Below are 25705 nucleotides of genomic sequence, written 5' to 3'. Positions count from 1 at the left end.
TGGATTCAAAAAGCATCATGGTACTTACTGAGTAAGAGTCCTCCGAAGAGATAGAAGCTGATGCCGCAGTTGGCCCTCATGAATACTCCGATGAGGTTGGAGCTCACCACAGACCCCAAACGGCCCATCATCATTGATAAGCACACTGCCATAGCCCTGAAATTAGATTGTAGACTATTAATCATTGGTTGAAAATAATTAGAAGGGTCCAATGTAGCCCTTGAGATAATAGGGGTAATCCAAAATTTCTGGACGCCTTAGAGAGAAGTGGTTAATCCATATAGTGTTTTCCCTCAGATGTGAGCTTACAAACCTGTATCTAGTCGGGAACAACTCCACAGCCACAGCATTCATCATGCCAATACACGCTCCACTCATCTGGAACACGGCGAAGAGAACCACCGCCGTCTGCTGGTTCGTAGCCAGATGAGCACTGATGCTGCACAGTCCGGCGCCGCCGAGGATCGTCAGGAGGATCAGCTTCTTGCCCACGAAGTCCACGAGGAAGCCGACCACGATGTACATGGAGCAGAAGACTAAGCCGATGTACATGGAGCGCTCGAAGGTCTCGGTGTTCATGGTGTCGTCGCAGATCGCCTGGATAAAAAGGAACAGATCAGATCAGAGGGTACAGTGGAGAAAAAGTATGTAAGTTTAAAGGATTGATTTTGTATGTAACTGAACCGCTGTGGAACTTTCTTGATTGAAATAATGTACTTTTCCATTGATCTTACTAGTGATCCCAGGACCCATTCTCGTAAAAAAATAGGAACCCCTACTGATAGGCTCTTTCTTCTTCCTACCTAGGAGCATATGTTTTTTTTTTCAGTGGATCGAAAAACACCTAAAGGGCTTAAGTATTAAGGCGTTCTTAAATAAACTTACATCAGTAGCATTCGCGGCAGCCTTCTGGCTCGCGTCTAAAATCTCGCATATCCTGGCGTCTTCGGCACCGTTGTGGTTGGCCAGCGAGTTGAGGATGGTAGGAAACCACACGTAGAATCCATTACACCTGGAAGGAATAATTAACACCTGGGTTAATATACTAATAAATAAAAAATAAAAAAATAAAAAAAAAGGAACACAGGTTAATATACTAAGTGACAATTTATTTGCCGCTTTTTGATGTACATGTCTAGTCTAACTAGTTAGGTTGCAGATTATGATTAGAATAAAATGAAAAAGTGAAGAAAAATGTAAAGTGCTCAGTAAAATACGATGAACTGAATGGAATGGAAAAATAAAGAATAATGTGACAAACTGGTTCAGCATTATAAGAAACTGATGAGATAACGGTGACAAGCACCCCCTATTAAGAAATCGACATACGCATAATAAGGGCAAGCAAGAGGTTATCGATCGCCCGTTGTGTAGTCGAAGTAACCTTATGTCTAACAATGGCTGTCTTTCGGATGATATATATATACAGGGTGGAAAGGCACGACGATCCTTCCCGGAAGTATTAGGTCGTTTAAGTGATACAGAGACTATTGGTAATGGTAAGAATCGTTAATTGAGTAAAAAATAAAAATTGCAAAAATACTACTTTTTATAAAGCATGTGCACATGACGGCTAGATTAAGGATCTCCGTCGGGAAAGCTCGGGACTTTACACTTTTTTCCGATCGTTGACAGTATCGCAATGATGTATGAATGACGCATAAATGTCAAATAAATCAAATGCATGCAAAAATATTACAAACAATTTTATTACTTTCTTAGATAATTACTTTTTTCCAATATTTAATACTATCTTCTTTTCACATACGGTGTTCAAATGTACCTCCGTGTATTACAACGCCGCCGCAGCCGGTACCCGAGTATGTCGATGCACATGCGATATAGTGTATGCTCTTCGTCATTTATCCTCCGCAGAAAGCACCAATTAGCCTTTGTCTCATTTCGTCCGCAGTTTCACATTCCGTTTGGTTTGGTACACCATATCTTTTACACAGCCCCACAAATTTAAATAGCCACGAGCATCTAACATTTTTATTTGAAGAATATGACATTCAATAAGTATAGTTCAATGAAAATTTTATTTCAAACATCAGACGTCTTGTCTATTTCCTACCACGCAAGAAGGTTTGTTAGTTTAGTATTGAAGAAGTATTTATTCTTGATTTATTCTTAGTATTTCATTTTTGCAAGTTCATTTGGTGCAACTAACACAACCTACATGTAATTTTTTATTATTTTAAATAGTTTCCAATTATTCGAAAATAATTTTGTGAAACGTGTTAAGAAACTAAAACCTTTTTATCAGTCAAGGAAACCAGAGATATTTATAAGACGATTGCGTACTTTTGAGTGGTTGTCAATGTCACCATTTGAACTGTCGTTGTAAACAATGTTGTGGTTAGTATTATTAATATTAAGGAATAACATAACTATTTCATTCAAGTATTGAACAAGTGGAACCACTAAGAAAGCGAAAATCCTGCAATGATTCTTACCGTGCTGTAAGCAGACCTAAAAATGGTTAGATGGCAACAAATTAGCATAATTTCCTGTCGAATACTGATTGTTTACAAGTAAGTTCATTGACCCTGTCACCTGTTAGGGTTAGAACAAAGTAGTTTTTTGCGTGGATGTTTAAAAGGTCATAATTTAGAAACGGTTGCCCATATTAACATAGTTTCTATGGAGAAAATATAGAGCTTAGGCTAAACTATCTCCCATTTCCGGAAAGGATCGTCGTGCCTTTCCACCCTGTATATATATATATATATATATATTTTTTTTCCGGAGATATGATGAGATATGATGGAGAACAAGAGCCTTTAAGTAGTTTCTAAACTTACGCGGAGAATATCCCGTACTGCACGAAGCAAGTGAGGCAGGTCCATTTGAGGAGTTTCCCTTTGAACAGAGGCGCTGTCTGGTCCCACATGGAACTCAAAACAGCCGTGATGCCCTTGCCGCTGCTAGCTGTCATTGCACTCGGATCCACTACCAATGATTTGATCTGAAAGAATAAAGTTTTAATGTCAATATTTTTTGTCTCATGGGCATGCTGTATCAAATAAATATCAAATATCAAATATCAAATATCTTTATTTTGCATAAAATATGGTACAAAAGATGGATTAGCAATTAAGAAGCACATGCATACTATGATCTAATTCTGAAACGCACTGTGCGTGACCGTTACAGTCCGAACATACAAAGAACGCAAACTGCCACTTAAGGTTTTTGAGTTTGAAATCACATAGAAGATATATTTACCGGGAAAGTCTCCGGGTCAGTCCACTTATTGACTCCATAGATTTTCTTCACAGTAGCCAAGCACTCGTCATATCTGCCCTGCGCGTTAAGGAACTTGGGGCTCTCGGGGGCTAAAAACAGGAGCACAGCGCCCAGGGTGTAGGGTAAGGCGGCGGCGATCACGAGAAGGCGCCAGGGACGGTAGACGATGCCCGGCCAGGAGATTGGCCAGGCGAAGTCTTGTGGGAGAATTAGCCAGGAGACACCTGGAAATTTTAATTCGTATTTATTTATTTTATGTCAATATACAAAATTATTGTCCGATTTGTGGTTTTCAACAAATTTCAAGAAATCAAACTATACAAATATGTTATATAAATATAACACAAAACACAAGCGTCTTCCATTAAACCCTGATCACTACTAGCTGACGCGCACTAGCCCAAAGCAAGTTGACCTTCCTTTCTTCAGCATCTCGACCAATACACTTTTCAATGTAATGGTTTTATTATATTTTTACCCACTTGTGTTTCGTTGCACCAAATAAATTATTTTAACTAGACAGATTTTACTGCAATAAAGGGAATGATGAAATCCGAGGTAAACGCACCAGGTAAGAGCACGGTCCCGATGCCCACGAACGAGGCTCCGAAGGCCACCATCTTGTCCCTGTGCTGGAGGTTGTTGAACTCGCCCAGGTATGTGTAGACGACGGCTGAAGGGCCCGACATGCTACAAATAGAAAAGAAACCGATAAGAATCATAGAACCTTCGCGCCCAATCTGCCCGTGGCAGATTGGGCGCGAAGCTGGCCAGTATGCTGAGAAGCACGGACACCAGCATGGATACCATCATCACTGGTCGGCAGCCGCGCGTGTCCAGCACATGTGGGCAGGAATACTTACAACACAGCCGAGAAGAACGTCAGTACAGTGTACACGGGCAGGTTGGGCGCGAAGCTGGCCAGTATGCTGAGAAGCACGGACACCAGCATGGTTACCATCATCACTGGCCGGCAGCCGCGCGTGTGCAGCACATGTGGGCAGGAATACTTACAACACAGCCGAGAAGAATGTCAGTACAGCGAACACGGGCAGGTTGGGCGTGAAGCTGGCCAGTATGCTGAGAAGTACGGAAACCAGCATGGAGACCATCATTATCGGCCGGCAGCCGCGTGTGTCCAGCACATGTGGGCAGGAGTACTTACAACACAGCCGAGAAGAACGTCAGTACAGCGAACACGGGCAGGTTGGGCGCGAAGCTGGCCAGTATGCTGAGAAGCACGGACACCAGCATGGAAACCATCATCACTGGCCGGCGGCCGCGCGTGTCCGCTAAGTAGCCCCACATGTGGGATGTCAGGATCATAGCTGGAAATAAATGTAACGATATTCAGAGGCATTTTTTCCCCGGCTGGTGAAGGAGAGTTATATTTTTAAAGCGTGTGGATAGAGGTATTTATATTTTTTAAAGTAGGATTAAGGTGCTAGTACAATATATATGAGATGTTATAAGATTTCTCATATATATTGCACTTTGTACTAGTAGCCTAATTAAAATCGGAGTCCTTAATTTCCTTGTTTAACTTCGATTGAAGAAGTTAACTACATATCTATAAATAAAATCGGGCCATATTACATAAATATTTTCCTTAACTTATTGCAATCTGAGATAACTGGGACAAGGACAACTCGCTATTCTTTCCGTGTATTTCCTGTTAGAAGATCTAAGTTTAAATATTTTAAGAATTCTAAATCGGTATGGCCATTATGATTACTTCAGCAGACCAAGTACACTGTGTATTACCCTTATCCGACTGATCTTGATCAAAGACCATCGTACCTTTTTGGATGCAATGTTTTGTGGTTGCCACTAAGGGCCTCCCAGACTAGCGTCTTTTGAGCATCAGTGTCTAGTCAACGCTATGGAAAATATTGAGCAGCAGCCATAAGGTTGACTAGTCGTCGACGCACGGGAGACGGGAGACGCTAGTGTGTGTTGTGGCCCTAGCCTCCTGAGACCCCCGGTACAAGTTTTTGTACATACTTATTCCACAATCTATTTTGAACTATAATTGAGAGTTCCAAATTCAAAAACAAAACTACTGCTTCTGGGTCTCAGGAGGTTAAAGGAGCGAATGCAGAAATGCCCCAGCGGCCATCTATAATTTCTATACCGTGGAATGGGGTTACTTTGAATCCTGGGTTTACTTTGATAAAAACTTTACTTCGTGTTCAAACTCGAATATTACGCTTTCTGAACGCACCCTATGGATTGTTTTTTTTACGGTTGGCAAGATTGAACGTCACTGTCATTTAGTGATTTGTGTCCGTGGGATCAAGCATGTCGATCGATGGGAAAAAAATTAAAATATGCAAGTATCAGTTTTGTGTACTTTTAATAGCCTGTATAACTTCTAATGTACAATGTTCTATGTAGCAAATACATCAATTTGATGTAATCCATTGAATCAGGCATGTATCGGCCTATAACATCGATTCTTGTTGCAAATCATAATCATGGCGGCCATTTTAGTATCTCGGTTTTTGTGGCATGGGGTGTCATTGATCGCCTATAAGGGTTTACTTTGATCACTGATCAATGACAACGGACGACATATAGTTTTTTTTAGATTATTTAGATATTGAAGGTTTTTTTAACTGATTTTTGTATTTTATTGTTTTAGAATAATGCCTGAGCATCTAGGAACTACTCTGAATTTTTTTTAAACCGGGCTGTGACAGAAGTGGTCGAAGGCAGGCCGTCGATATGCCAAGCATCCGTACATCATCGTATTGTTATTACATATTGTTAATAAATTTTGATAGTTTTTATTGTTCAATTATGTTTCTTACCTTAAATAAGTAAAATATGAGACGTTTTTGCAATAAAGTTGATTTTTTCTAAGCCAACCTTTTTTCTCTTTGTCAAAGTAACCCCAAAGGCAATAAAATCCTTTTAAATCCTAAACCTGCGAACGGATTTTTTTGTAATGTTTTGAAGTTTTAGTCCCTATAGGGGGGATATTACTATCGAATTCCGTCGAAAAAAAGGGGGGTATCAAAGTAACCCCAAATTAAGTTTAAAGTTGATCACCACTTTAGATTTTTTTTTCAAAGGACACATTAGTATTTAAAAATATATTATTGGTGAAATCGATACAGGAGCAAAAACCGATATTGTCATTTTTTTAATTTTTTTTTAAATTCCATATTCGGGGAGATAAATAAATATTAATTCTGAAATTGATCAAAGTAACCCCATTCCACGGTAACTATAAAAATACGTGGTAATTCTATGTCAAGACCTGAGAATTTCTATAAGTCCACTAGTCTTAATAGACTTGTACAAATTGATGACGATATATTTATCTTCTTTGGGTCAGAAGTCATCAATTAGCGTTCACTTATCACGCCCCCCTACTTAGGTACTAAAAACGCAACAGTTCATGCAATTGCTCAACGATAAAACCGCGATAACCTCATGTCGTTCGTATTAACAAAATATTATTGTCGACTGAGCAATGAACTTTGCCATTACATGTTAGTGTGGAAGATTACAGCCAAATAAATGTCTGAGGTGCTGGAGACACAGATTCTCTGGATATTTTTATCGCCTTACCTGATAAATAAGTTCAGTTTTCATAGTAATGATTACATTGAGTAATTCAACAATAATAATTCAATATAATCATTAACATGAAAACTGAACATATTTATCAAGTAAGGCGATAAAAATGTCCAGAGAATCTGTCTCCGGCACCTCAGACTTAATTGGCTGCTACTGACTGGCCTTTTTAATTGGTGATTTAAGGGTATTTGATACTGAAAATGAGCAATGACATTCAACTTTACCACGTGACAAGATAAAAAGTCAGAAAGGTTAAATGCTCAATCTTGCTCTCCGTATGACAAGATCGTCATGGAGAATCGACAGCAAGCGAGGACTGATAATTATTAGTCAATATACCCCACTGGTTAGTACATAGAACAGGCGAACCGTACTACTTTGAATTGCCAGGGGGCCTAGCCAAGATGACAATCGTACTAATTAAAACCAAAATATTAGTTTGCTAACCCGCGAAAAGAAAATAGAAAGAAAAATGAAAGAAAGAGTTTTGCGTGGTCTTTTCGCGGATTTAGCAAAGTAATATTTAGGTTTTAATTACTATGGAGTTCCGCTAAGTAACGCCTGATTTTATTCATTATTTGACAATTGTACATCGACAAACAAAAAATGTATCGGAATGGCAGGTGCTACAAAAAGTCACGTATCTAACTCCATACATTATGAAAGATTGTCATATTGACTAGGCCCCCAGGAGAGTCATCATGGTGAAAGAGCAGCCAGCTGGGCACGTCTGTCATTCAATGAACAACCAGAGCAAAACTCTGGATTGAAGCAAGTGTTTGGACAAGCTTATCGTGGTTCACCGTACGATCCGCTGGACTAATGAACTTAAGAGTATTGCTACCAGTCAATTAAATCAGTGCTATACTTCGAAAGCCTAGGATTGAGATTATTGAGAACTATAACGCGAACATAACGGAGGTTTAAACTGAAATAAATATCAGAAGTATACAAAATAAAAGTGACAGGCCTCCATTGCCTGGGCAGCCCTGGGGGCTGGAATTAAACCATCGTCCTCTGCATTTGCGGCAGCTGCTTAGACCGCTCGGCGATCCGACTGCGCCCTTTGGATAAAGGAATTTTAGCTTTTAGCAGTAGATGGGCTTTTGCTGATAATTGAGACGACTTAGCCTGTCCAAAATCTTTTACTAACCAGAGAAGGTAACCCAGAATTTTACTTACAAGTGAAAGGGATAGCTGCGAGCCATCCTTTGGTGCCCAGGCTAAGGTTGAGGTCACACTGCGCGGCTGGGATCACATAACCAAGGTTCAGGGTCTGCATGATCACCCCCATCAGGATGATGCCGCTCATTAGCATGTGCGCGAAGTTGTACAACCCCAGACCTGTTGGGAAAACGGTTCTTTAGTTTTCAGCTATAAAATAAATTTAACTCGTAACTCGTAACCGGTAGACTATTACGTCGGAAATATATGCCTCAAACTCACTGTCCAAGGCCCTAGATCACGTGGCCGCGGTAGGCCTAAGAAGCGCTGGCTGGACGTTGTCATAGTGGACATGGAAGAGAACAATCTCACACCTGAGGATGCCGAAGACCGGGCAAAGTGGAGAAGATTGAGCAGGAAAGCGGACCCTGCCGCTAGGCCGGGAAAACGGTTGAAGAAGAAGGTATTTATAATGTACCTATGCCCAGAACTAGTTTGGTTTTATTAACCCCCGACGCAAAAAGAGGGGTGTTATAAGTTTCACGCAAATCTCTATCTGTGTGTCTGTCTGTGGCATCGCAGCTCTCCAACGGATGGACCGAATACGATGCAATTTTTTTTAAGGGAAAGCATATTTTCTTGCAGTGGTTCTTAGCTATGTTTGATAAAAAACGATCTAGCAGTTTGAAGAGTACCAGGTCTTTGCAAACAATTGCCGACAATTTTTTTTTTATATAAGGCAACAAGTTTATATAAACTGAAATAAAAATACATAATTATATGAAGCAAGTTGGTTGGTAGTGGTGGGTTAGGGCTAGGGCTGCGGTAGGGCTGCCCCGTCGTCAAAGCCTAGGATTTTTTTTGTGGGTTTAAAGCTGTGCCGTGTACCGCGTATGCACATGCTTGTGGCTCTGATTCTCGAAATTGTGATGCCGACAAAATTGGTTTGCCTGACCAAGTGACCACTTATTTGTGAGTATCAACACTATCAACAATGAAGCGCTTTGTGCTTTTTATTGAAATAATATTATGATTAACTCATATCCATAAGGGGTCATCCATTAATTACGTCACACGTTTAGGGGGAGGGAGGGGTCAAGAAAATGTGACATGTTGTGAAATGGGGAGGGGGGAGTCACAAACATTGTGACGTCATTTTAACTTCATCAGTAACCGAAAATTAATTTATATTTTTTTATTCGCTGTACAGTTAAATAATGAGTTTTTGGAAGTAATTTTCGTTCCTAATTGGTTTTGTGTTATAAAATTACTAATATTTCTTTTACCAAAAATATTTTTTCATTAAAAAAATAATGCCGAGTTACTATTACCGATTTCGTTGAAAACAAAATTGCCTAAAATGTGACGTCACACCAGGTGGGGAGGGATTTGCAAAATGTGACCAAGTGTGACAAGGACGTAATTAATGGATGATCCCTAAGCATATCTTTCACTGACGTTTTTATAATTTTATTCCAAATAAAACGTCAATAATCATCTCTCTTTGTTCGGAAGCTCACAGATAAGTGGAATAGAAGAAAAACAAACACATTCGTGTTGACATGAGATCTAATTGCGTTATCAGTAGGTTATCTATCACACTTGTTTGTGAGGGGTATTTCCCATTGCGTTCTGTTTTTGCAAAGGTTTATTATTCAGTAAATAGTTTCTTTATGTAAGAATTAGTGGGTTTATCATATAACAAATAGTACCTAATTTGATAGTGATTAAACTCATAATTATTTCAGAAAGATTTTACGGAGCAACAAGTACCATTGGACGAGCGGAGCGAAGGTCTCCGTTTCAGCTTGGACAAAAACGCTTTCGTATGTCCGGATGTTCTCGTCTACAGCCTCCACCGGTCTCATTTATTCACCGATTCTCGTGATTTTTTGTGAGGAGGTTCGATATAAATTAGTTTTCCCTACATTTTTTGGAATTTTTCAAAATGGCGGAGCAATGGGGATTAGCGAGGTCTACAGCTCACAGAGCCACTAGTAAAAGAGATTTGCGGCATCTGCAGCCGCCGTATGTGAACCATCAACTTTTGGGTTATATAGACTCAGAATCACGAGTACTATAAATGAGACCAAGAAAAAAAGGGTCCCCAGTTTTTCATACAAATTTTGGGTGTCCGTTTTGTAACGATCCTACAAAATGTATGTGAAAATGCGTTACAAAACTGTCATTTTTTGGGACACATTTTTTTTCTTTTTAAATCGATATTAGTCCTCGTGATTCTGAGTAAAAATAACCTAAAAGTTGATGGATTTTCGAAAACAAGTAAATGGTACCATTTTTTCTGAAACTTAAAGCTTACACTTTTAAGTGAATTGTGTCATCAAGAAAATTGTGCCATTAAGTGTTTTGTGAGGGAACATTTTAGTTCTTACCATTTGTTTAACGGCAGGGGTATATTTTGCTCATTGTGCATGATTCAGCAAAACTTAATGTTCGCTTAATACTACTGGCCTAGTAAGAATCTAGGCTTCGAAGGCGGGGACATTATGGTAATGAGATTAATGTGATAATAACGTTATCTATTGCGCATTGCCAACTATCAAATGCATCATTACGCATAAACAATCAGGCTACATAATGCACAACAACGCTATTATTACGGGAAGGCTTGTGTATGCAGAAACTAATTATATGTATTGCATCATTCTATAATAAGTTGTGGTCTTTCAATTGGAATCTGGCGTCTAGGGTATGATCATTCTGATCTTTATTAAAGGGCATTGCCAGTTTTATTAACTGAACATCTTATGTTTTTTTTCCGTTATATGTAGTTGGATGGAAGTCACAATTATTCACATTTGACGGCTGAATCATCTTACCAAAGTATTATTTATAGGTACGTGCACGGAAGAAAGAATTGAGCGCGCCTTACGTGCTTTCGGCATCCAACTCCTAGAATGCTGCACTGTGTGTCTACCTATGAAACATGATACCTCAGGATCAAATACGATTTTTCCAATGATTAAACCTTCTTTCTTAAATTTTTCCTCTTAACTTTCAAATTTTTCGCATAAATCATAAATCATAAATCATTTATTTTGCATAAAACATGGTACAATAGATGGTCAACAATTATAACTGAAGCACACATTTCACCAGTAGCTGGCATGCAAAATTTATACCTACAATATTTGAAACTAACAAAGTCATAACAAAAAATTATAATTAATGGAATCACATAAAATAATAAAATACATTAGTAATATTACACATTAGTCACAACACATAAAACGCAATAGTAGGGATTAATTTCAATAATTAAGAGATTCGAAAAATGTCAAGAATATAAAAGAACTTAAGACTACATACCAATTTAACAATTATAATAATCAAAATAATCACTGACATGATAGAAGCATTCGTCTATTAACCATTTTTTTAACCTAGTTTTAAATAAATTAAGTGGTAATTCTTTAATGTTATCTCATATGTTATCTCGTCATAAAACGTTAATATTAGTGCAAAACAAAACAATAAAAAGTATTAAGGTTATGTCACCCGTGAAGATCCTGACGACAAAATATACAAACAAAGACTTTAAGTTAATCCATTAAGACCTATTATCGACTGCCTGATAAGAAGGATATTTTTAAGAATTGCGGTAACTATATTAGAATAAAAACTTTTTACAAAAAAAAGCAAACCGACTTCAAAAAGGATGAAATAAAATATTATCCTTTTTGAAGTCTATGCGTTACCAACTGATATGTTTGAAGTCGGTGCCAAGCCAAATTTTGAAGCATACCATGATTTTGGTGCGATTCGATAAGGATGTACCTACGTTGGATTGCCTTACACGACGACAATGAACATACTTTCTGTAGGTACAGTCGACGTTAAAAATATGTTTACACTTTTCGCCTTATAACAAAGGTGTAAGGTGCAAAAGTGTAAACATATCTTTGACGCCGATTGTATCTAAGAACACACCTCAGAACACACGATCAAACCTTCTTGGCGCAGTCTGTACCATGTTTGTCGGCACATTAGTGGAAATCCAATGCATTTTTTTTCCGTCGTATTTTTTAAAGAGCATTTCTTACTAATGCTCGAACAGTCTATAGCACGCAAGTGTGAGATTGGGACTGAGTAATTTCCCGTCCCTTATCCAGAGGACTACATTTCAAAATATAAAACAATTCAAGAAATTTACCTTCTTGCCAAATTTCACCTAAAGCGGTTCAGTTGTTTAGCCATGAAAAGGCGACAAAGAGGCAGACAGAATTACTTACACATTTGTAATAGTTATTAGTACAGTTCTAATGGGATTTATAGCCATAAAGCTGATTATTTTTGACTGGTATTGTTACTACTTGGGTTGGCACCGACTTCAAACATATCAGTTGGTAACGCATAGACTTCAAAAAGGATAATATTTTATTTCATCCTTTTTGAAGTCGGTTTGCTTTTTTTTGTAAAAAGTTTTTATTTTTCCATTTTTAGTTTTAACGCATTGTTAAGAGCGCGACGCATGAATGAAAAACAAGATCATGTTTAACACTAAATTCGTGTACCTATTTCTTTAATAAATATGTAATCTGGAATTTTCTCGAGTCCGTCTAGGAAATTATAATTCCTGTCACTACTACACTAAATCCATCCTCCGCCCCGCCACTGACCTAATCCCTCAACGCCCCGATCACTCAACCTCACAGCGCATCAACCCCTGATCCAGGAACCCCTCGACCCTGAACCAGAAATTTTCTCGAGTCCGTCTAGGAAATTATAATTCCTGTCAACTAAATCCATCCGCCCGCCCCGCCACTGACCCAATCCCTCAGCCCCCCGATGACTCAACCTCACAGCACATCAACCCCTGATCCAGGAACCCCTCGATCCTGAACCAGCAACCCTTCAACCGCCATTCCCCGACCCCTTAATCCCTGACCCCTTAACTCCTAACCCTAATCCCCGATCAGTAGCCTTACCAGCTTACCACGAGTTTGACATTGATATATTCGCTAGCATGTTTGTAACTTGCTTCCTATGCATCTCGCTCGTACTAACCTTAGTGTGAGCGAGATGCATAAAAAGTTACATTTAGATGCATAAGACGTTAGCGAATGTGTCAATGTCAAACTCGTGGTAAGGCTACAGTTGCAGTACATCAAATTGGTGGTTTTCGGAAGCAAATGCTCGAGTTACTTTAGAAAACCCCGAAATCACTTAACACGTGCCTTTAAAAATTGAGGAGTTCCCTCAATTCCTCATGGATTCCATCATCAGACCAGAACCAAAAATAATACGGAAACACCTTGGAGGTAACTTCTTCCAAACAAAAAAAGAATTACTCAAATCGGATCACAGGTGCCGGAGTAATCGCTGAACATACTTACATTTAAAGAAATCATCATCATTATCATCAAAATAATCATCATCATCAGGTCTACTTCATCAAATTGGTGGTTTTCGGGAGAAAATGCTCGAGTTGCTTAAGAAAACGCCCAAAACACCATGCATGTGCCTTTAAAAATTGAGGAGTTCCCTCAATTCCTCATGGATCCCATCATCAGAACAGAACCAAATTAAAATGGGACCAACTCGGAGGTAGCTCCTTTCAAACAAAAAAAGAATTACTCAAATCGGACTACGGATGTCGGAGTAATCGGTGAACGTACATAGAAAAAAAAAAAAAATAGCCACAACCGAATACAGAACCTCCTCCTTCTATGAAATTGAAGTCGGTTAAAAAGGTTACGCCTTTATCAATTGTATTAGATAATGTAATAAATAAAGTTGCTTTCATTGCGAGAATCTTGTTGCCAACATGTTTTGTTTATTTACCAGTGGTTTCTTGGAAGCTAAGTATTACGTATTATGTAATAATTTTTTACCTTAATGTAATAACACTGTATTATGTTACTGGTAGTGGTTACTTATACTTAGTGCATGTAGTCGTGAAATGTTCGTATGGATGAGGAGTAGGGCTACATTTTAATAGGTACAGACAGATTAGTTACTCCTAATAGTGGGTAATATGTACCTACTTGATAACATTTTGAAATCAAACCGCGTCTCTATGAAGGTACAATTCAAGTCACGTAAGATTAATGGCTCTGTGAGCTGTAGACCTCAAGATAAGCTTAAAAATTAAAAAGGAAATACTTATCACAGCTTACCCAAAGTGGTTTTAAGCGCCATAGATCCTGTCTTTTATTCTATTTTCCGCCATTTCTACTGCACTTGGCTCTGCTTATAAGAGTTGACGATCCTGCTCTAGCTGGTGGTAATTATACTAATTATTGGGGGATACATTCTACAATTGTATGAAATCGAGTTTAAGTACAAGATTTAATTAATTTGCCTCGATAAAGAAGATATCGACGTTATAACTCTTAATACTGTTATCACATCGGCTTCTAGTATATTTATACGTGAATCGTGCTCTCATAAACTATATCACGTGTCGTCAAATATTTGTACAAAGATTATGATCTTAATTTTAAATTTTCCCGCGCGTCTTTGCTTGGGAAAACCTAGCGTGAGTGTTTAGTGGGTATCCTTCCATTACAATTATTATCTTCCATAAACTGAGTGGTGGATTGAACGTTTCAATCGCGACACCAATGCAGCAACAGCAGCAAATTGTCAAGGATATTGACAGTATCATCTCCCATTTCTCGCTGCCGTAACGTTGTACTAAAACTGCTGTAGCGATAACGATGCTGCAGTCGCTACAACCGCTGTAGGACAACACTACTGCAGTCGCCAATAATGCCACCTTTAGACATTCATGGAGACTTGGACAACTTTATCAAAAATCCATCCTACGAAGTCCAAGACTGAATCGTAACGTGAATCGTCTGCTAATATCTCTACATGTTATAAAACAAAGTTCCCCGCCGCGTCTGTCTGTATGTATGTATGTTCGCGATAAACTCACAAACTACTGAACGGATTTTCATGCGGTTTTCACCTATCAATAGAGAGAGAAAGGAGACAGGTTTAAGTGTATATTTTTTTAAAGGGTAACCCGTGCGAAGTCGGGCGGGTCGCTAGTTTATAATAAAGTGTAACAGCTTTCGATAATTTATTATTTTATGAGTTTATGACAGACAATACAAACTAGTAAGAGTGTTATCGCCCTCCGTGGGGTCCACGTTCTTATCTCAGTTGTGACGGCTGACCTCACGGGTTACTTCTGAACTAAACGTCATAGATATGTATACATCTTATTACAATGGAATAAAGTGCAAAATTCTTTGACATCGGCCAGTGCTTAGCAATATTGTGCAATGTTGCGATGACGTTTTTTGTTTTTGGAGTGTTTTAAAAATGATAAAATTGTGTTGGCAACACTTTGATAACATTAATTGGAAACATTTTCCAAAAACGTGACTTATATTGGGGGATTATGGGGTCGTGTCGTGACCCTGAATGTCGCAAAGAAATTAAATGGGCACTAGTGGCGTTACGGATAGCTTGGTCACTTATCCTTTCGTATATTTTTTTGGGATTGGTTGCCAAGTATATGTTGCCTATATAGTTGTCCGAGAGTTGCGGCCGTTGCGGGTGATATACAGAGTAACAAAAACCCTCTCTCCTCGTTGAAGATGAAGAACTGATTGTGTAACGTTCCGAAACCACAAATGTTACAAACCTAAATACTGGGTATTACTCAGACATCCTAGGACTTCTAATAGAGGTCCTCTATATTGAGTCAACACATAAAAACTCTGTTAATTGACTAGCACGCAGTCTGGGGAGTCAATTAAGACGCACGCCTCGGCGTCTTCATTAAAATAGCCCCCACCAATAAAACTCAATAAAGGCAACTCGTTAAAAATAATAAACCGGCCAAGTGCGAGTCGGTCTCGCGCACGAAGGGTTCCGTACCGTACCGATATATCACGGTTCATGATGAGTTACAGCCTGGTGACAGACAGACGGACGGACAGACGGACAGACGGACAGACTGACAGACCGAGAGATGGACAGACGGACAGCGGACTCTTAGTAATAGGGTCCCGTTTTTGCCCTTTGGTACGGAACCCAAAAAACCATTGCGTTGCGATGAATGGCATTATTAGTATTATTACCTACTTTTTTAATCGTTGAACCAAAAACCCTAATATATGGCTTCACGTACAGACTGTACCTCGGGCATGTACGTAAGTTTCTATGCCGGGGGGGTCAGTTATCTCTGCAGCTTCTTCCTAGCGCAGACCACCATGATGGGAAACGTAAAAGCACAGGTGTCATGGGTCCGGAAAATGGTGGTGGGAGTAATTGTTCAGCTACGGTCAATATAAGGAAAAATTTCAATACGTTGAATGCCAACCTTCAAAAATGAAAATGAAAAATAATTTTTAATACAGTTGCTCAAAAAGTGCTACTTTACGTAGCTGTTTAGCGTGCGGAAAGTTGGTTATCTCGAACTAGTGCTTTTTACTTTTCCAATTTTTTTAAATTTATACTTGTTCCAATTCACGACTACTTATTGATGAGTGTTAATATTAGTTTCCTTTAAACGTCGTAATCAGCAGAAAAACCTACTGTTAATGTAAGAATGTGAAAAATATACATATTTCATATTTTAATACTTACCTCTTCATCATTATAACACGTTTATTTTTTAATATTGAATATTGAAAATTCCGTTCTTAATAAGTTGTCTGAATGGAACGGAATAGCTGCCAAACGCCCATAGATATAATATACTTAAAGACGACGTCTAAGCGAGCTGTCACTGTTACCACTTTGGTTTAGTGTACGATTAACAATATTTTACTTATTTTTTCGCAACTGTATTAAAAAATGTCGTTCGATACACGTGCGGAAATGTCATTCTTCACTCGTCCCGAGTCTTGCCACTCGCCTGCGGCTCGTGCCAAGATATCTCGGTACTCGTGAAGTAATGACATACCTTCCGCACTAGCATCGAAATGTACTATTAATATGGTATCAAAATTACAGCTTGTTAGTCTTGTTACATAATTAGATTTAATCTTTAGGCTTATTATATTGTTAGATACGCCTAGGAATACGTGGGCCATGCTGAAAGTTTCTGGATTCTGATATACGAGACGACTAATTTTTTCTAAGTGGCCTGTCCAGGAATTTTCAGTATTCCCTAAGTAATAGTGTCCTTATACAAATCTGTCTTACAGCAGGGGTCAGGGAATAAACCACCGCTCTTTCTAATGGAGTGGTAGAGTCGAACAGTAAAATATATTATATACATTCAGAAAGACTACTGACTATTACACATTGCAATATAGTAAATAACCTATTATAGAGATTCTTTGTATGTTGTTTCCGAGCAATGGGCAATGTCCAACGGCAAATGTAATGCTATAAAAATGCGAAGAGCGCATTGATAGCGATATCCGGCGACGGTCAGCGCAACCACACAGTGAATAACCGCGTTGTAATGCGATTGAGAACGGTAAGCATTTGAATATATAATTATTAAGGATTTTAACTCAAATCCTTTTTGGAACCAGCAGGTTTGTTGGATAGGATTATCCCCATGATAAAATAAACGTCCATACATACCTTTTTCAGACGAGTTCCTAGTTAATATAATAGGTACCTAATTATCTATCCGAAACAGACTGCTTTCAAAATTCGTTGGCTAGTCAAAAAAATATGGTTAAGCGTAAGTTGTTTTAGTACCGAAGTACAGATAGCAGTTTTTTTTTGCATAAGATGGCCACGCTTTTTAACTGACTCCAAAATGAGGTAAATATATACGCCTACTGATGACTTACCAGCTTCCAGCATAGCCTCGTCCAGCGTTGCGGCGGTCGCGGGTATCTTCTCCGTCTTCTCCATTCTCCCGTTTGCCACCATCTTTCTGAACTACCTGGAAAGGTTATACACTATTTTAGTAATTTAAATACCTATATGTTTAATGCTAAGATGTCCGTCGTTCATTTTGCAAAGGCTACCCATAGTATTTCAGCGTGGAAATGATGGGCACCTTTTCACCAAGAATGGCAGCAGTTTATTTCTATTAATTGTTTGTTGTAGGTAATTTTTATTCTAATTTGTATCTTTTGTCCTATATCTACGAGTATATAAGAGCGTTTCTTTTATTTTTTGGCATTTTTATATATTGTGACCTTTTTTGCCACTTTTGTGTTATTTCTACTCAGAATCACGAGCTCTTTCGATCCTAATGGGATAAAAAAATGTCCCAGAGTTTTTTCCTATTGTGTTACTATTTCCCCATTCACTGTGTATGGCGGTAACAAAAAGGAAAGTTTGAAAAATGTATGGAAATTTTAGGACACTTTTATTCTCCTATAAGGATGAAAAGGGCTCGCGATCCTGACCAGAAATAACACAAATGTGGCAAAAAAGGTCAAAATATATAAAAAGGCAAAAAATAAAAGAAACGCTCATAAAAGAAAGAATCGCTTTGTTTAATTTAAAAAATATGTTTATAAATAAATTATTCATTTTATCGTGTGATAAAGGTTACTTTTTGACATAGGTAATGTTTATAAATAAATTATTCATTTTATCGTGTGATAAAGGTTACTATTTGAAATAGGTAATGTCTCGAAAAATGCCAAATGTATATTTTGTGTTATTCTGTTCCCAACCTGTTTTTATCAAAAGTTATTAAGTAGTAGAGATTAATAGAAAATATTTAGAGAAACGTAGTAAATGTGAGATTGCGCTAAACACATCAATTCGTTATAATTTGCTGTGTCACTGAGACACCACATGTCCTAAAATATATTTGTGTTATAGAAAGATAACAGTTTATTAATGAAATAATTTTATACCTACAGTAAAATATATACGACCATTCAACTCGTTGATATCGGTTGCTACTTAAAACACAATCCCTGCTGTTGTAAGGAATTATAGTTAAGTATTTATAATTCAAGTGTCTGTGTAACTACCCGGAGGACGAATTATTAAATACCTAATTAGTAATTGGGTCATTCTAAGTTAAGAGGTATTAACGGTGTCCATGATACATATCCATACTTTTCTTAAACAATTTAAATAAATTATGGTAATTTCCCTTAAAAGATTGCATTTCCTCTATATACAGTCAATTTCAATTTATTAATTAATTCAGTTTTATCACAATTGCACCTAAAACATGCAAAATGTCCCTCCCCTGGCGTGTCCCTTTGCAGGTTTTACAATAAATCAGTAATTTTATCCAGATGTAATTCCCATAAATCCTTTAAATTTGGTATACTTCATAAATTAAAACAAATATTGATTGTAATGTTATTAATAAAATACTTTGAATATTACTTTTTCATAAAAATTATTTATGTTAAATTTTGTCCCCCAAATTCTATGTCTCCTACCCTGGCCATTATGTAAATGTAAAAATATTGGGTTTATAATTTTAATTATTGCGATTTTAATCCCAATAGCAATGCATTTGATTCAACATTAACAACCAACCCTGCGACAGTCATCTTTTGGTTCCGATTGTCTGTCATTTTGACCATTGACCTCTTTACTTGACAATGTGTTTTATGAAAGTGGTATCTCCCCTGGTCAGTTTTATTTCAAAATTATTGATATAAATACTTAATTGTATTTGTATATTTACTATAGTTTATGTATAGATTATATAAATACTTTATTTTAATTATTTACAATAAATACTTTCACAATTATATCTGATTTGACATGAAAAGTCACTCCCCTGGCGTCTTTCCCCTGGCGTATAATTTTCCAAAATGTACAGTGGAGGTATGAATTCTTGTTTAAATGAATCATTCCACTTTAATTTGCTAGAATTTGTAAGACGGCTGGTCAAAATTTCGATTTTGTTTATGTTTTTAAAGAGATCAGGGGAGAGACCCTTCTCTCTTTATTACATAGAAAAAGTACGGTCTCTCCCCTGGTGTCTTCTAAAATGGTAAAAAATTAAAAAAATGACTGATCAGCTTACAAATATACATAAAAGAGTTGTTTTAATAAAAATACTGTATAATTAGATCAAAATTTTAACATTTATGTTGTGCCACTTTTTCATATAAGCGATTACGTCTTAACTTAGAATGACCCAATTATTAAATAAAAATTATAAAACCCCCTACTAGGTGTCCCTAGTACAGTCATCAGCAGAAGTTGCTAAGAAGGTGTTCGATATTACCTTCACTGAGAGAAAAATCACCACCAGGAATTAATAAACAGTTCTGTACTGGGGGAAAAAATGAAGTTTTAGTAGTAATCATGGAAGTTTCACTATTTCTGTAAAATTTATTTATTTCTACAAACAGCTCAGTAATACTAAATCTAATTTCAGCACACAGACTTTAGTAAATGGAGCATTAAACAAAGTTCAGTATTTGTTACAATCCATTTTTATTACTACTAAAATTCTCCGATTTTTACTAGTAAAGTTTGTGATTTTTGGAAAAAAGCATCTGTGATTTCAAGTTATGATTTTAGGAAATGTCTCACTTACATAGTTTTGTAATATCTAAAAAACGAGTTCGCGGGAATAACATTACCCCATTTAAAATAACAATTAAGTTGTTACTATAGCGACATTACAAAGTTTACTGGTATTTAGTAGATAGACTTGTTGTGTTTATGTTCATTGTTGTACCAATCACTAAACGAGTTTTGTAATACCAACACAGCTACTTGCTACGTTCATTTGGTTACAGTTAGTATTGTGTCGGATGTCGGGCGGGCGTGTCTCGTGTCTTCTTTGTTTAAAACATACTTAAGTTAAATAATAAATTTAGGATATATTGTGGGCCATGGACATATTAACCCGCGACCTACTGTGTAGTTGGGGTCTACAGGAATATATGGTTCTGCAACTTCGAGCTAGCTGTTGTTATTCTAGTGATAATGACATCAAAGGTAAATCTAAACTGTTTGCAATTCCAACCTCCCTAGCACAGGTGCGCCGCGAGAGCATGTTGCGCGCGTAATAACTACTAGTCTCTTTCTGACTGTATGAATAAGAAAGGAATGGGTAGAATATCTCGACAGGCTTTTATAGTGCCTCTTTAGTACAGAGATATACTACCAAATGCTTTTTTATTCATACAGTCAGAAATAGAGACGGGTAGCTACCACGCGCGCGACATGCTCTCGCGGCGCCCGTTTGCTAGGGGCGGAGGAATTGCAAACAGTTTAGTTTTTGCCTGTGACGTCATTATCTCTAGAATAACAACAGCTAGCTTGGAATCGAAGTACAGTTTAGTAAAACCTATGACGTCATCGTCTCCGATATTGCTAAAGCACGCTTAGAATTACAAAACGGTTAGTTTTCACCCATGACGACATCACCTCCGATATTGCTAAAGCACCTCTCGGAATAACAAAACCAAATTTCTGAAATTACTCTAGCATACTTCAAATTACAAATATAGAAGTTGTATTTCCTACTAAATGGAAATTGCAAAAGTCAATTTGTTCCTATTAGTTGACTCTCCTTGTCCCCGGATTAAGTTTTATTTTTGTAATTCTAAGTGTGTTTTTGTTAGTTTTTTCTCTCAGTGTTGACACGCTCTTATTATCTTAACAATAAAGTCGCGTCAAGATCATTTTTAACACTAGGCCCGCTTTGCAACTTCTGCTGCTGACTGTACTGTGTATGATTGAGTGATTTACTTTTAATTAATCACATATTATTGCAAGAAATATAACGGCTTATAATTATGTAGGTACAAGACCTAATGCCATCGGCTTTATCCCAGTCAAATCTACCGCATATTGTAAACTCGTAGCTACACATCGGTAACTCGTGGCATTTAGGTAGCACTTAAAAAATTTGTGATGAGCACACATCGGTAACTCGTGGCACTTAGGTAGCACTTGACAGTTTCTAACAGACTAGTGGTGTGACAATGTTCTTCATATACGAGACGAGAAAGAGAAACCTCTAAAAAAAGGAACTAATCTTTTAAGTGCTACCTAGTGTACTCATAGCAGTCATGCCGATTAAGATGTGTCAACGTTGACATTGCTTACATTGTAGCTTAATTGAAGCAATTGTTACCAATCCATTAGCTGCAATTGTATCAAATCAGCCTCAGGTCTGCTCGTATACTAAATAATCGATCATTATTGCGTGATGCGGAATTAGTGATGTGTCATCGGAACGATTACGAAATTGCAAAATTTCCATATGCAAAAAATTCGGAATATTTTTCTATAGGAATCGAAATTTTTCCTTACTTTGTTTCCTGTGAAATTGTTCTAAAATTTCCAAAAACTTTTGCAACTTTTTGTAAAATTTTCGCAACGTGATACTGATAAGAGTGAATTGCAAAAAAATTGTACATAGTTAAGCACCTGGAATTAGTCTTAAGTTAATTGATTCCATTGAATTTCGTCAGTTAAGCCATTTCTATTTAAGTTAGATGCATGTAAGTGTGTTAAATCATAAATCATAAATCATTTATTTTTCGTGATAAACTTAGTGTACATACAAAAGTAAAATTAAATGCTTAATACAAACATAATTACAAATTGTTTACCACGAAATGGGCTCGCCTCAGCATAATGCTGACCCGAGAGTCGGCGCTGGTCTTCCGGCGAGTCCATTTTGGTGGGCCACGAACGCAGCTGTACGGCACGGCCTCGTAGAACTGAACGCAACCACTTGCGGCTGCCAGCGCCATCAGAGGGGCTACCGCGAAAACCGAAATTCGCAAATTGCGGGGATCCCACTCTTGTTAGCGTATGCTATAGACTTATATGTGTACGAATTAAGTACAATACAATACAATTTACATAGTTAACTTTCGTAACACAAATGAATCAATTAAGTTAAGTAAGACTAATCACAGCTTCTTAACTGCGCTTAATTAGATTAATCCCTTTAAATGTCGTTACAACATCGTTTTCGCGTTAAGTACTCACTGGAATATGTAGGTACATAAATTGCAAACCACTTATTAGTACCTTTGTACTCTAATCAAGCTACGTTTTAACTCGCTTTCCTTGTTACATGATTTATGTATAGGTAAGTACATAGGCAACATACACTGAAAGTTCTTAGAAAAGGCCACGAGCCATATAAAACATATAATTTATGAAAATATGACTATGTATACGATTTTTTTTAAGAAGATATGCTTATTCGTTTGTCACGGTTTTGTCATTTGTAGGTATTTCATGATTGCTTGTAATTTGGAAATTCTATGTCGAGCGCTAATCCAATTTTGACCCGAGAAATATATTTAATTAAATAATCATGTATTGAATAATTTTATTAAACGATGAGTAAACATAATCGATTTCGTTCTATTTTTAACTGCCTGAACTGTATAAATTCATGAATACTTGATGCGACGGTTAGTGTGCCAACCAAAGTTCGTAATATTAAATCTAGATAATTACTAATTATAGATTTATAGATAATTAGTAATTATCTAGATTTAATATTACGAACTTTGGTTGTTCAATAAAGTTTCGAAGTAGTTAATGATTCAGTGGAATGAGTCAACTATTTATCCTTTGATGTAAAGCCCCCTCCAGACTATGTGCGTGAATCGCGGCGCGACGTCGCGGAGCGAACATATCGCGAAGTTGACGTATGACTCCACACTCGCACACTTCACGGCGATTTCGCAGTATGGTTTGCGGCAAGATGGCGGAAAAGCATCAGCTGATCGAGTTTAACTGTTAGTTATCTATGGCATCATACGTGATTTAGCTGTTTTTCCATTTTGTTTTCTTGTGAAACCGTAAAATATAGCTGCTTAATATAATATAATCATAATATAATTAATATTTATCTTGCCACAGAAGAGCCAAAATAGTGTGTAATGTGGAGTCTTGCAAGTTCGCGCTTCGCGTCTCCTTTGACGCGGGCCGAAATACCGACAAAAAACGGAGAACAAGGCGCGAAGGCGTGAACAATCTGCGAAATAAATAAATAAATAAATATTATAGGGACATTCTTACACAAATTGACTAAGCCCCACGGTAAGCTCAAGAAGGCTTGTGTTGTGGGTACTCAGACAACGATATATATAATATATAAATACTTAAATACATAGAAAACAACCATGACTCAGGAACAAATATCTGTATCATCATACAAATAAATGCCCTTACCAGGATTCGAACCCGGGACCATCGGCTTCATAGGCAGGGTCACTACCCACTAGGCCAGACCGGTCGTCAAAAAACCCCCACACTCGACAAACGACGAAATCGACGCCACACTCGCGTTCGCGTTCGCGGCTTCGCCCGCGATTCACGCGCATAGTCTGAAGGGGGCTTAATACAATACACTAATATTATGTAACTTTATTATTGTGTCTTTACAAAGCAAAAAATATTTATTAAACTCATAAAGCCCAATTCCCAAAATCATGTTAAATGCGGTAATAAATAATAGTCAATTCTGCAAGAAATATGCATATTCTTTTTTAGAAATTATGTTGTATGTATACTAACTGTATTTCCATTGTAAGATAATTTTAATTTAATATTAACAGGTACTTAAGTAAAAGTGTAACTTGTGTACATGCAGTTATGCAATGCAAGCATTGCAAGCAAGGACTCTTTTTATTTGTACGCTGTTTACGAATAACATTCACACATTTTAGGGAAATTTTTTGGTTGGTAGTAAAAAATAATTGAATTACCTGATTAATTTAATTGATTTTATATCTTCCTTGAGTTTTATATTTATTAATACTTTTAAGACCACAAATACACTGGCCAAGTAATTACTAATTAAAACTCATAATAATTATGAACCACGTTTCAAAATGGATTACAGATGGAGACTTTCAACGATTATAGAGCACATAAAACTTAAACAGGCACAGACAACACAAACTTTTATTTAAAAATGTTACGCGCTGTGAAATAAAAAATAAAAAGCATAATCAAACCTCAAAAAAACTGTATTGTTTTCCCGCGTTTTGTCGCGTCACTTTCGAGCGCTCCCGATGGACTGATGTCGTCTCGTTGAACGCAGCAGTTATAGGCGACTGGTGGCTGAAAGGTCACAAATTCTTATACTGAGATAACGCTATATATAGACGTGTGTAAAAAAGATTCAGTGCGATCAAGCCATGCAGTAAGCTTGTTTATGTACTAGACTTAACGTTGTTTTATAGAGATAACTAAGTATAAAGATAACGTGAATCTGATGAAAGGTTTTATGATATTTACTTTCGCTACCGTTGCCTATGTTGCGGATAATACATGTTGGATTCGGAATTAATCTCCAAAACGTAATTCAAGACCAAAAAAAATAAGAAAATGTTGCCACTTTTTACTAGCGCGTCTTGTATTTATGTAAAAATAAGTAAATAAAAGTACTTTTTTAAATCGTAGGAGTAAAATTACTAATAAATACATTATCTTAGCGTGATTATTTATCAACAGGAATTTACTATTTTACAAACAAATTATTGCAGTGGCAACCTTTTTTTACTTTTTTTGGTCTTGAATTACGTTTTGGAGTTTAGATGCTTTATGACCAAATGAATCATATAAGGCCAAGCACGCACCACGATTTTAGTTTTTGCGACACGATTTTAGAATCGCGCTGTAATATATAGCAGAAAATTCACTGCGCGCACTGCGATAAAAAAGTCGACTATTTGTTCATTCTCAACATGGGATTCGTACCAGTCGTTTGTCATAAAACGTTGTCTTTAATATGCGATCGCTGTATGACTTTGAGTATTTATACCACAAAGGTGATCTCCTATTTCCATAATTAAATGGTCAACATCTAGCGTCTTCAGCAGCAGGTTCCGACATG

At 37.2% G+C, this 25705-nt stretch overlaps 1 protein-coding gene across 4 annotated transcripts in view; it reads right to left on the bottom strand.

The window, feature by feature from the left end:
* Positions 1 to 24946, bottom strand: part of LOC134806098 (synaptic vesicle glycoprotein 2B-like) — a 31077-nt gene extending 6131 nt beyond the window's left edge. Inside the window, exons 1-10 of one of the 4 annotated variants that reach the window (XM_063779369.1) lie at positions 24825 to 24946; positions 17736 to 17830; positions 8020 to 8181; positions 4415 to 4577; positions 3818 to 3939; positions 3229 to 3473; positions 2805 to 2968; positions 886 to 1012; positions 314 to 597; positions 29 to 156 (exon numbers count right to left, since the gene is read on the bottom strand). In XM_063779369.1, the coding sequence (XP_063635439.1) occupies positions 29 to 156; positions 314 to 597; positions 886 to 1012; positions 2805 to 2968; positions 3229 to 3473; positions 3818 to 3939; positions 4415 to 4577; positions 8020 to 8181; positions 17736 to 17817 (1477 nt within the window). In that variant the 5' untranslated portion in view covers positions 17818 to 17830; positions 24825 to 24946. Of the gene's footprint in view, positions 1 to 28; positions 157 to 313; positions 598 to 885; positions 1013 to 2804; positions 2969 to 3228; positions 3474 to 3817; positions 3940 to 4112; positions 4231 to 4263; positions 4384 to 4414; positions 4578 to 8019; positions 8182 to 17735; positions 17831 to 24572; positions 24598 to 24824 lie in introns of those variants that run through there. The other 3 variants (XM_063779370.1, XM_063779372.1, XM_063779371.1) reach the window with 3 other exon arrangements.
* Between the last annotated feature and the right edge of the window lie 759 nt (positions 24947 to 25705).

The sequence above is a fragment of the Cydia splendana genome, chromosome 2 (genome assembly GCF_910591565.1).
Source record: "Cydia splendana chromosome 2, ilCydSple1.2, whole genome shotgun sequence".
NCBI lineage: Eukaryota > Metazoa > Arthropoda > Insecta > Lepidoptera > Tortricidae > Cydia > Cydia splendana.
Note: the sequence above shows the minus strand (reverse complement) of the source record. Positions and strands in the feature narration are given on the sequence as shown.